Genomic DNA, 12,951 nt, shown 5'->3' on the forward strand with positions numbered 1-12,951 from the left:
GCCCTGAATTGAGGGAACCCTGCCAATCAACTGTCCCCCACTTGTGCCTGAGGGCCCCCTCTGTGTTAGCCGTGTGTGTGTGTGTGTGTGTGTGTGTGCGCGTGTGTGAGAGAGAGAGAGAGACACATGAAGGGGACAGAGAGAAGCCCAGGGAGACCTCTGGGGGGGCTGCTAAAGTAGGCATTAAGCAGGTGCCCTGGTGTGCCCACCTGCCCACATTCTGCTATGAGATTATGAGCTGGCATCACCTTTTCGGAGGTCAAAGGAACCACCACTGCAAGCACCCACTAAGCTTGTGCGGGGTGGGGAGGGGAGACGCAGCCCGAGGTAGAGGGATGTGATTGGGGGAGGGGAGGTCAAAGATCAGAAACCCAAATGTTCAAGAACAAGAGAAAGGAAGCAGCAGGCTGCCCGATGGATGGCGACCGACCTGTGTCCCTGTGGTAATGGGCAAACACACTCATACAACAGAAAAACAAAGGAAGGTCATCCCTTTATTTTTCCATCCCCTTTTTTAACACATGAGTTTACAGGGCTTCCCCAGTGACTAAGACGGTAAAGAATCCGCCTGCAATGCAGGAGACCCAGCTTCGATTCCGGGGTAGGGAAGATCCCCTGGAGAAGGGAATGGCAACCCACTCCAGTATTCTTGCCTGTAGAATCCCATGGACAGAGGACCCTGGCGGGCTACAGTCCATGGGGTGGCAAAGAGTTGGACACGACTGAGTGACTAACACTTTGACGTGGAAGAACAAACTCTGAAAGAATGTTTGCCAAGTGGGGCCACCAGCATCTGCAGAGGGAGAGGAACTGTCACAGTTTAGGGTCTGATGTTTCACAATGGTGCCATTTAGGGGTAACCATCATGAATACTTTCAAAGTTAGACAGCTACTTTTTTTCCGGAAGAAGGTCAGCAACAAGTTCACAAACGATGCTTAACCATTTTCACCCCTACTTCCTCACTGCCTGTTCAGCCTCTATCCTCTGATCAGGACATAGTCACATTCATGTCTGGTATTGGACTCGGGGGACAGGAAGGCCTGGGGGGCTATGGGTAGGGGGTGCCCTCCCAGGAAAGTGAACCTCGATGACTGTGGAGGCAGAGCTGGCAGAGCCCTGAGCTTTGAGGAGCTCGCGGTCCAGGGCAAAAAAGGAGCCACCTTCACTGACCGTGTTCCACGCCCGTGAACTGGGGAGCGTGAGGCCACAGAGCCTGTCTCCCCCAGCTCCTCACTGGTCCCTAACTGCTTCTAGAATGCTGTGGGATTCAAGCAGTCGGCAGACAATTCGGAAAATGTACCTGTGTGTGTGTCAGACTCTGCTAACCCCCACCACTGTCAGAATACACCCAACTCCCCACCGCAGCCCAAAGACCCAAAGCCCAAAGACTGGCCCAGCTGCTCCCAGCACCACCCCCACCTTGTCCTTTAGCTCACTCTGCTCCAGCCACACCGGCCTTCCCACTGTGTCCTGGACACTCAAGCCTCTCTGAATGGGCTCTGTTTGCTCCCCATGCTTGCCGCTGCCTGAAGTCATCCCACACGCGTATTTCCTTGTTGGAGTCTGTCGCTCCCACTGGTGGCAGGGCTCCCTGTCAACTCTGTCCCCTGCAGGGTCCCCAAGACCGTAACAGATCCCGGCACACAGCCAGGGCTTAACCTGACATTTACTGAACGAATGCCCGGAGCCAGAGATGGCCCAGAGATGCCCAAGCCTCCATCACTCCCTATCGCCCCACTGGCTTCACTAACTCGTCCTCCTTTCACCTTTCCCGCCAGCCCCTGAGCACTGATGCAGAGACCCTCGGTCCTCTCGGCAGCTCTCTAAGTCAGGACTGCAGTTCTTATTTCAACAGGAGGGACCAAGCCTCAAGGGGGAAGAACAACTTCTCGAAGTGGGATTGGGACTCCCATCTGTGCCCAAAGAGGCCTGCATTCTTCCTACACCCAACTCCCCACACTAGCTCTCTGTGCAGGCAAAGCAAGGACCAACTTGCCAAGGGGGAATGCTGCCCGCCACACACTGGCCTGCCAGTGGACACCCTTCTAGAACAGCTGGCCCTTATGGGAAATGCAGTATCCCAGGCCTTTTCTGGGGTAAACTGTGAGCCAAAGAGATCACCAGTGATGCAGAGTTGAGAATGTGGGGCAAGTCGATATGCTGAGAAGTGTGGGAAAGAGGGAGCTGCTGCCATGGGGCTTGGCAGGTACCTTGAGGATCGACCTCCTTGGCCAGCTTTAGGGCGTCTGAGTTGGCCAGGTCCATGTTGGCGGGGGTGACAGCAAGGATGAGGCTGCTTTCCCGGCTGATGAACTGCAAGATCATGTCCTTGATCTGGTACTCGATATCCTGGGGCTGGTCCCCCACAGGCACCTTTGTGATGCCTGGGAGGTCGATGAGGGTCAGGTTCAACACTACAGGGGAAATCAGAGAGAGAGGCCATCAAGAGCCGGGAGCAGGGGAGGCATGCATAACCCTGGAGAGACCTGGCCTGCTTCCCCCAGTGCTGGGCATCAGGCACAGGATTATTCCTGTGTTTCAACTGGATCACTTGACTTGATAACTCCCTCCTAGGGTCCCATCCTATGGACACTCTCTCTGTACTCTATTTCACTGAGACAGTTTTGTTTTGTTTTAAAATATTTATTTGACTGCGTTGGGTCTTAGTTGCAGCATGTGGGATCTAGTTCCCCAACCAGGGATTGAACCTGGGACCCCTGCACTGGGAGCTCGGAGTCTTAGCCACTGGACCATCAGGGAAGTCCTAGTTTGTTTTTATTTTAATGAAGTCACTATATTATTTTTTTCTTATTGAAGTATTGCTAAAGTACAATACTCTATGAGTTTCAGGCATATAACACAGTGATTCACAATCTTTAAAGGTTATGCTCCATTTACAATTATTCTCAGTGATACAATTTTAAATCTGGATACTTGCATGTGTAGACTGGAATTGCTCTCAAAGGTTAAATAAGTTTGCATGTGTATCATGAGCACACTGATTTAGTCAATATCAAGGAATTATTAAAAGCAAAAAAGAAGATTCTCTGGTAAGAAACACACTCTGAGGGACTACCCTGGTGGCTCGGTGGTTAAGACTCTGTGCTCCCAACGCAGGGGGTATGGGTTCGATCCCTGGTTGGTGATTAAAATGCCGCATGCCCACATACTATGTGGTGCGGCCAAAAAAATAAAAACGCGTTCTGAGACGCACTCATACAAGAAGAGAGACACCAGTGACTTTTCTGTCGGGCTATGATTTGAGTAAAAGTAGCGAAACACACATATGTGATGTACCCACATATTCATAACTGACTACGTATGCACTGTATATCATTTGAAGAACATGAAAGGCATCTTTAATTTTGAAAGTAGGGTAGATTTTTGCTGGATATACCTTTTTTATAAATTTGAATATGCATCCTGTACAGGGTCATTTATTTGAAAATAAGTATATTAAAAAACTCATCACAGGGACTTCCCTGAGGGTCCAGTGGTTAAAACTCCACCCCTCCAATGCAGGGGGCACAGGAGGGTTCGATCCCTGGCTGGGGAACTAAGGTCCCACATGCTGTGGGGTGTGGCCAAAAATTTTAAAATAAGATAAATAAAAGTTCATATACAAAAAATAAATAAAGAAATCACAAAGAACCCATACTGAGGTGTTAAGAGTCGGCTGGAATATTCATCAAACGCCATTCGAGTCAGCAGCCCACGCTGCTGAGTCAAAGGCTGTGTGTGGCTACAGGTTGCCTGTTCTGTTTACACGATGCAGTTTTAAAATCTGGACCTTATGCAGAAAAATCTGGCTTTCTGCCTCCTCTTGAGGAACCAGAAGACCTGGCTGCCTTGGACTGGCATCACTGGGTGGACTAGATTTACCGGGGAGCCAAGCTGTGCTTACTCCCTTAACAGGAATATACGTCTGCAGTTAATTCGCCCCGGGCCCCACCACTCCCGACAGTCTCCCTGGCCTGCTGTTTTTCTTGGAGCCGAGGTCGATTTCTCCATACCACGTTCCTATCAGATGTGGATCAAGAGGGCCCTGTGTATGTGTGAGGAACACCAGGAGGGGGCGTGTTCTTCATGAGAGCGAGGCTGCCCCGACCCGTGACTGGCCCACCGCCAGCTCCCCCGGCCCAGTGGGGGGTGTCCGCTTCCCACCGTGTGGCGAGTAGATCCGCAGGTTAATGGGCACTGGGGAGATGCCTTTGTTGGTCCCCGTGACCCTGTCAGTCTCCGCTTCGATCTCCTGTCGGACTTCCTCAAAGTCTGTAAACTTTCTGGACTTGCAGTGCAAAAACTCGGCATATTCTGAAAAGGGAAGAAAGATGCTCCAAGTGAGAAAGAGAAGTCTTGCTGTGGGTGGCTGGGGGGCACTAGATGGCCTCCTGGGAAAAGAGCTTTGTCAAGTAGAGAAAGTGAAGACTCAGTCACAGGCCCTCCAGGAAACTGGGGAGCAATGGATTCATTCCCTTGACAGGTATTCGAGGGAGGCCCTCCTACAGATGGCGCTCCCTCCCAGACCCCGGGTACTCCACAAGGTGCAAAAGTGGCAAAAATGCTGACTGTGGAATGCACAAGCTCATGAAGCATTTTGCAGAACTACATGGTTTAAGCCATGACATATTACAAGTAAAACAAAAATAAAAAGCCCCACAAAAACCAGCATGCAACAGCTGGGTGTGACCAGCAATTATTCTTTATCAACCTGCATCCCTTGGAACGCGGGGATGGATGACTGATGAAGCTTTTGCTCCGGTGTTATACATGAGATAGTCCTGGGTGATGACACAGAACCTCCCTCGTGTGGGTCACAGTTTAAAGCCGCTGCCCTGGTGGGATGCTAAGCCGCCAGCGCCCTCCAGGGTAGCGAGATCCCTGGCGCGTGTCCCTGGGACTCACCATTCTCCTTCCCCAAGGCACCCGCACCACGGGTGGCCTCACCAAAGCCCTTCTCGCTGTCCTTCCTTCCTTCCTGGCTGTTCATGGGGCCCTTAGACACGACCCTCTCAGAAGAAATGCTTTCTGGCCTCTTCAGGCCTTCTAAGCCCGAGGTGACTGAAAGCCATTATTGACACTGAGATGAAGGGAAATAAAGAAGTAACTAGAGGAGTTTCCTGGAGAAGGCAATGGCACTCCACTCTGGTACTTTTGCTTAGAAAATCCCATGGACGGAGGACCCTCGTAGGCTGCAGTCCGTGGGGTCACTAGAGTCGGACGGGACTAAGCGACTTCACTTTCACTTTTCACTTTCATGCATTGGAGAAGGAAATGGCAACCCACTCCAGTGTTCTTGCCTGGAGAATCCCAGGGACGGGGAAACCTGGTGGGCTGCCGTCTACGGGGTCGCACAGAGTCGGACACGACTGAAGCGACTTAGCAGCAGCAGCAGCAGAGGAGTTTCCTTGGTGGTCCAGTGGTTAAGAACCCGCCTTCCAGAGCAGGGAACTCGGGTACAATCCCTGGTTGAGGAACCAAGATCCCACATGCCTCAGGACAACTGAGCCCACACGCCCCAAATGAAGATCCCACGTGCTGCAGCCAAATAAATAAATAAATAAAATCAATATATATTTTTTTTAAAAAACTGACTGATAATAGTGCTAGTCCTGTCATCAAGGTAGAGAAATCCAAAGCAGAGACGTGGGTAAAGCAGGAAGAAAAAAAAACTTTTACTGCAGGACACACGTGCTGAGTTGATGGGTGTTCACTGTGCAATTCCTGACTTTTCCATGTGTCTGAATTTCATAGTAAATGTTGGAGCAGGGGAACTTTCCAGGCCCAGAGATCACGGCTCCTGCGAGTGATGCTACAAAGAGGGAAGTAAGTTTGGCTGGTAAACAGCCTAAAGAGCTAGTTCATGACAGAGATGCGAACATGTGCACTGCTTCTCAGTGTAAAAAACTGGAAATAGCCTCCATGTCCACCAGGAGGAGACCTGGCTACACAAATACCAGCACAGATATAGCTACAGCTGCATCAGAACAAAGAATGGAGAAAGAGCCCCGCAACAGAGAAAGGCCAGGCAGGTCGAGAATCTCTGCCCGGAGGCATAACACAGCAGAAAGTCACGAGTACAAGGAGGCCTGTCATTCCATCTGTCACCTAACAAACGCTTGCTTGCTCTGGCCAGGCCCCGTCTGTGGTCCCATTTGCTCGTCACAAATCAGCAGCTTAGCAGGTAGGCATCTCCATGATGCCCATATCACAGATGGGAAAACTGAGGCCAGAGGCGGGTGAAGCAAGCTGGCTCAAGTTCACCAGTGGAGTCGGGATTTGGAGCTCGGATAATCTGTCTTCAGGCAGTGGCTCTCAAGTCACGTGGGCTTCGTGAGGCCACAGGCAGACTCTTCACCTCTCTAACCTCCGTTGCAGGGGTCGGGGGACTCTGTGGGCTCAGATCAATATGGACACTGGTCACCGGGGAGCAGGGCACTGAGGACACTGGTTGGAGGGTGCGGCATCAACCACCCCACCCCCATCAGCTGACCCAGTTCCCAAGGACAGCCCTCCACGGGAACAGGAGGAAATACTCAGCTACTCTCGGCTGCTCTTCCTGCAGCCACCTCCAAAAATGGAACGGTCCTCCAACCCCCAGAGCAAACCTCAGTTCTCTTCCCGCTCAAGGCCGAGGGCTTAGCATTCGCAAGATACACCCCTCCCTTCCAGGAGGGCAGGGGGATGCACGATGGAACAGGGTTGGGGACCAGGACACAGGCGCTGTCCCTTGCAAAACCTCTGCCCTGCCAGGCCTGCTGCAGCTCACTTCCTCCTCCTCCAGGGCCTGCCTGCCTGCTGCCTCTTCCAGGGAGCCTTTCCTGACTCCACGCCACCGGGCACGCCATCCTGCATTTTGGACCTTCTCTCCTGTCAGAGCCAGGTCATCCTGGGTTCTGTTTAGGGGACCCAGTAGGTGCTGGCAGCCTTCCCTTCTGCCAGCCCCTTGTGCGAGTCAAAGATGAGCAGGAGATGTACTGAAAAGCCATGACATCTTCCACACAAGGTCAGTGGACAGCAGAAATCATACCCTCTGTGCCCAAGTGGAAGGTACAGGAGTCAGCCAGGCCCATCCCTCACCACCTGCCTCCTCTCCCTGGGTTCCTCGTCACTTGAGGACCATGTGCCAGACTCCGGCATCAGACCAAGGTAAGAAAGCTCCTACAATCATGCTTCCCCACCCACCCCGAGCACTGACCCTCTTAAAGCCAGACCCCGGCCACCTCTCCTTGAAATCTTCCCCAGCTCCCACCTCACCCCAATAAGACCCAGTCTTCACCAGCACCACAGAGCCCTACTAAGGTTCCTCCCCCAGCTTCTAATCTCAACTCACGCCCCTCCAGCCCCATGGGCGTGGTTTCTCACTCCAAGCCCTTGAATCCCTGCCTCAGGGCCTTTGCACTGGCTCTTCTCTCTGCCTGCAGACACGCGTACGGGTCCCTTCCTCTCCTCCTTCAGGTTTCTGCTCAAGTGTTCACCTTCTCCCACTCCCAAGTAAGATGACAAACCTCCTCAGTTTCTTTCCCCTTTCCCTTCCTTAGGATCCTCCAAGTACCCACCACCTTCTAATATGGTGGACCTTGTCAGCCTGTGCATTTCCTCTGATCCTGAGGAGGAGGTCAACCTACAGGGCAGGGACCTGGACCTGTGTTGTTCTGCGTCCCGGGCACAGGGCTCTGAGCACACAGGAGGCGCTCTGCAACTACATGCACAACCAAAATGGCTGCTGGAGGGCACCGCAGCCCCTGCCTCAGCTTCCAGGAGGTGGCCCAGTGCCCCCACGGCCACCAAGTGGGACACCCAGGAGGCTGGACAGGAACAGGGTCTGGTGGGGTCACCTGCCATCTTCCCAGTGCACTTCTTATCAACACAGGCCCAACCCAGAGCCAGGAGCCTGGTCTGATGGGGGAGATAGGCTTGGCACAAGCAAGTCACAGCAGGTGCTTGGGGAGCTCAGCCAAGAGTCCCAACATACCACGAGGGGCCTCCTAGAGGGGGTGGGAAGAGATGGTATCCACCTCATCTCTCTGAAATGAAGACCTTCCCCCATGCCCTGAGGAGGCTCTGGACCCAGTGGGGTCTAGGGGGAAGGGGGAGAAAGCATGGGGGTGTCCCCACTGGCCAGGCTACCCCTCTGTGCCTCAGTTTCCCCATGAGGATAGTTAAGATATGATGCAGGTAGGGATGTCCCTGGCAGCCCAGTAGTTAAGACACCGCACTTCCAATGCAGGGGACATGGGTTCAATCCCTGTCCAGGGAACTAAGGTCCTACATGCAGAGTGATGTGGCCAAACAATTTTTAAAAAAAGAACAAACTGGCAGAGTGCTCAGCCTGCGGCTCCACAGCTCTGTAAATGCTTGGATGCTGGAGAAAATTTTTGCCACCCTGGCCACCGCCAGGGTTCTGCCTGCCTTGATCCCCGGTCCTTCCTACAGAGGTGGTCCCTCTGTCCCCACAGCGGCTGCAGCCATTTCAAACCGTCCCTTCCTCATGCTCAGATAAGACCGCCAGTCCCTTGGGTCCCTGGCCTCTGCCATAACATTTTGACAGCCCCAATGGCCACCCATCCACCGCAGCCCTGCAGCGCTTCCCTGGCAGAAGGGCCAGGCATGTGGGATCAGGTGCCAGGCCTGGAATACAGCAGGAAGAGTCCTCGTCCAGCCGTCGAGCTGCTGGACGACGAGGGGCCAGCCTCCTGCGTCCTGTGGGGTCTGTGAATGCACTTGCAGTTTTTCTCCAAGGAGCAGGTCCAGCCCTCTGCCCAGGACTTGTTCACTGTTTCCTTCAGGTCAAGCTGCTCGGGGAGGCCCACCTGGGCTCTAGCAGCGCCAGCACCTGGCCCTCCAAGGTGCTCCTCATGGGGACACACCACCTGCTCTGTGTCCCCTCCTAAAGCCAGAGCTGCGGGAGGGGCCTGAGCTGCAAGAGGGGACTGCGAGCGACTCGGTTCCGGTCTCTGCTCTCCCTGGCACCCAGTGCATAGTAACGGCTTAAAACTTAATCACTGAGCGGCCTGCTGCAAAGCATTAAGTGCCAGAGCCTAAGACAGCATTCCCTTCTCCGTGACTCCCACGTGGGTCCCCACTGTGTTCAGCAGCCAATCCCCCACCTCGGGCATCCCCCAGGCACACCCCTTGAGATGATGCGCTTGAGGGATTGGCATTGCTTAAGAATCATGAAGTGGGAACTTCCCTGGTGGTCCAGCAATTAAGACTCTGAGCTTCCACTGCAGGGGGCTTGGGTTTGATCCCTAGTCTGGGAACTAAGATCCCACAAGCCAAGTGGTATGGGAAGATCTAGGGTATAGAGAGAAGATGAAAAAGACAGGAGAGATGTGTGATAAAGAAAAAAGCATTTAGTATATGTCTTTAAGACTATGGGATGCTAAAATTTGATAAAATCTTTCAAAAATAAATTTAACACCACAATTTTCCCACAGTGAAACAGGACAGGGACTTCCCTGGTGGTCCAGTGGTTAAGACTCCGAGCTTCCCCTGCAGGGGAGGTGGGTTTGATCCCTGGTCTGGGAACTAAGATCTCACAAGCCGAGTGCTGTGGCCAAAAAAAAAAGATCAAGGATATAGAAAAAAACGAAAGGAGAAAAATTTAGGAGAGATGTATGACAAGAAAAAAGAATTTACTGTATATCTTTAAGAATATGGTATGCTAAAAAAAAAAAAAAAGAATATGGTATGCTAAAACTTCATAAAATATTAAAAAGACAAGCAAAACAGCCAAAGCCCCTCAGGCATCATCACATCACTTGGGGTCCCCACAGTGTCACAGGACAGGGACTTCCCTGGTGGTCCAGGAGTCAGGAATCTGAGTTTCCAATGCAAGGGGCAAGGGTTCAATCCCTGGTCAGGGAACTAAGATCCTACAAGCCACATGGTACAGTCAATAAATAAAAATTAAAAAAAAAACAAACAACAACAAGGTTGGAATCTTTAGTCCCATCCTTTGACCTCTGGGAAGAGGACGGGGGCTGGAGGTTGAAGCACTAATGGGATCGATTTCATCAACCATTCTGATGTCTTCCATAAAACCCCAAAAGGATGGCATTCAGAGAGCTTCCAGGTTGGGGAGCAGGCGCAGGGAGAGAGAGTATGAGCTCAGACAGGGTGAGGAATCTCTGCCCCTACCCCACACCTTGCCTCATGCAGCAATTCCCTCTGTCCCTTCTGGGAGTAAAATGTTTTGAGTTCTACAGGAAACTGATCAAACCCAAGGAGGGGCGCTGGAACCTCTGATCTATAGTCAGTAGGTCAGAAACACAGGTGACAGCATGGACTTGGGGTTGGCACTGGAAGCGGGGACGAGGGGACAGTCTGGTGGGACTGAGCCGTTAACCGGCGGGATGTGATGCTACTTCCAGGGAGGGAGTGTCATAACTGAGTTAAATTGCAGATTTCCATGAAGGTCCAGTGGATAAGATTTCACCTTTCAATGCCGGGGGAGGGGTTCAATCCCTAGTCAGGGAGCCAAGATCCTACATGCCTCCCCATCAAAAAAACCAAAACATAAAACAGAAGCAATGTTATAACAAATTCAATAAAGACTTAGAAAAGAAAAAAAGAACTGAGTTAAACCGGAGGACACCTGATAAGAGTCTACTAAGAACTGGAGAACTAAAAAAAAAAAAAAGAACTGGAGAACTGCTTGTTGATGTGGGAGAAAAAAAAACAAATGCACCTGGAGAAGCCCTTGGAGCTTCCTAGGTGGAGCTAGTGGTAAAGAACCTGCCTGCCAATTCAGGAGACATAGGAGACACGAGTTCGATCCCTGGGTAGGGAAGATCCTCTGGAGAAGGACATGGCAACCCACTCCAGTATTTGTGCCTGGAGAATTCCATGGACAGAGGAGCCTGGCATGCTTCAGTCCATGGGGTCACAAAGAGTCGGACACTGAAGCAACTTAGCAGCAGCAGAAGGTGACAGCCCCAGGCTACCATCCTGACCCTCATCAGCTCCCAGCTTGTTTTCCACCTGAAGACACAAGGTCATGCCCTGACTGCTGCAGGGTCTACAGGCTTTATAGAAAGAGCCCTGCTGCGGCCAGGGTAGGTGGGGAAATGCACACACAGTTAAGGACGCTTTCCCACCGGAGAAAGAGCACAGCAGCAGCCCTTAGGGCGAGGTTAGGCACCAGTCCCGGGCTGATGGAGCACCTCCTGGGTGCCAGACCCTACGCGGGGTCGGGGGGAAGAGTGATGGACAAAGCAGGTCAGCATCCCTGCTCTGGCAGAGCTCATGTTGAGGTGGAGAGACAGACCGTCAAGAGAATATGAGGACTTCCCTGGTGGTCCAGGGGTTAAGAATCTGCTTGCCAATGCGGGGAACACGGGTTCGATCCCTGGTCCAGGAAGATTTCACATGCCATGGGACACCTAAGCCTGGGTGCCGCAACTACTGAGCCTGTGCTCTAGAACCCGAGAGCCGCAGCTACTGAGCCTGTGTTCCAGAGCCCGAGAGCTGCAGCTACTGAGCCTGTGTTCCAGAGCCCGAGAGCTGCAGCTACTGAGCCTGTGCTCTAGGGCCCGAGAGCCGCAGCTACTGAGCCTGTGTTCCAGAGCCCGAGAGCTGCAGCTACTGAGCCTGTGCTTTAGGGCCCAAGAGCCGCAGCTACTGAGCCTGTGCTCTAGAGCCCGAGAGCCGCAGCTACTGAGCCTGTGTTCCAGAGCCCGAGAGCTGCAGCTACTGAGCCTGTGCTCTAGAACCCAAGAGCCAAGCTACTGAGCCTGAGAGCCGCAGCTATTGAAGCCTGCGCACTCTAGAGCCTGTGCTCAGCAACAAGAGAAAGCCTGCACACAGCACAGCCAAAAAATAACAAATAAAACAAATAAACAAACCTTTCAAAACAACAACAAAAAAAGAAACCGGGCAAACAGGACGCTGCCTCACAACATACGCTGCACAGTGACTAAGGCAGCAGAGTGACTGGGGTGGGGCCTGGGGGTGAGGCTCACCCCGCCAAGGAGGGGGAGGAGGCAGGGTGTTCCAGGCAGGGCTTGCAATGAGGGGAAGGTCCAGAGGCGGAAACAACTGAGCTGGTCTGGAGGAAGAGGAGCAAGACTGTGGCACCAGGAGGAAGTGAGGTTTCAGAGGCCGGCGTGGTCCCAAGGGGGCCAAGAAGCCTCAAGAAGGAGGCCAAGAGTCAAGCCCTGACATCTCTCTGGCTCCGATGAGCAGCGGCCAAGGTCAGAGCTGGGACGGAAGGTTCTGGAGGCCCTGATTGGGCACATTCCACACAAGAACAGTCCCCAGCGCTCAGGGTTTACAAGGTCCAGGGGCGGTTCGCAAGGAGAAGCAGGGTTCACCCACGAGCCACTGAACTTCCTGGTGGCTGCGGTCTGAGGTAATTTTTAAACTAAGCCCATTAAAATAATGGCTCACTGAGACCAGTGTGGACCAGGAGAAGTAGGGCGCATCTGTGCGCTGCAAGAGTCAGAGAATTAGTTTTTCGTTCTTATCCTTGGCCAGGCCGCGTGGCACGCGGAATCTCAGTTTCCGGACTAGGGGCCAAACCTGTGCTCCCTGCAGTGGAAGGAAGCAAGAGTCTTCACTTGATCTTAGCCAAAAGGCCCAGAAGCAATGGAAACGTGCAGTCTTAACCACTGGACCACCAGGGGGAGTCCCAGGAGTCAGAGGATTAGAACCTTATAGTGCCGGGAACTTCAGACCCCAGAAGAGGCGATGGCCACACCAGTCTCATGGGGTGTCAGGGTCCCAAGGCAGTCACCACTATCACCCTACAGATAAGAAGGCTGAGGCACAGAGAGGGAAGCCACTTGCCTGAAGGGCCCAGACAAGAAGGGGTGGCAGCCTGGCTCTGGAGTCCTGTCTCTGAGAACCAGCTGAACAAAACTTTCATCTCGGGGAGCCACGCAGCCCTGTGTGGCCCCCAGGAATCTCTAAAGGCCACAACCACGTCCCGCACTGCACTCAGCCTC

General features: G+C 52.9%; 1 protein-coding gene across 1 annotated transcript in view; it reads right to left on the bottom strand.

Moving 5' to 3' along the window:
- Nucleotides 1-12,951, bottom strand: part of DNM2 (dynamin 2) — an 86,742-nt gene that overhangs the window by 42,890 nt on the left and 30,901 nt on the right. The window contains exons 3-4 of the mRNA XM_010828498.1: nt 4,166-4,315; nt 2,212-2,415 (exon numbers count right to left, since the gene is read on the bottom strand). Of these exons, the coding sequence (XP_010826800.1) occupies nt 2,212-2,415; nt 4,166-4,315 (354 nt within the window). The remainder of the gene's footprint in view (nt 1-2,211; nt 2,416-4,165; nt 4,316-12,951) is intronic.

The sequence above is a fragment of the Bison bison genome, unplaced genomic scaffold (genome assembly GCF_000754665.1).
Source record: "Bison bison bison isolate TAMUID 2011002044 unplaced genomic scaffold, Bison_UMD1.0 scf7180017864492, whole genome shotgun sequence".
Taxonomy (NCBI): domain Eukaryota; kingdom Metazoa; phylum Chordata; class Mammalia; order Artiodactyla; family Bovidae; genus Bison; species Bison bison.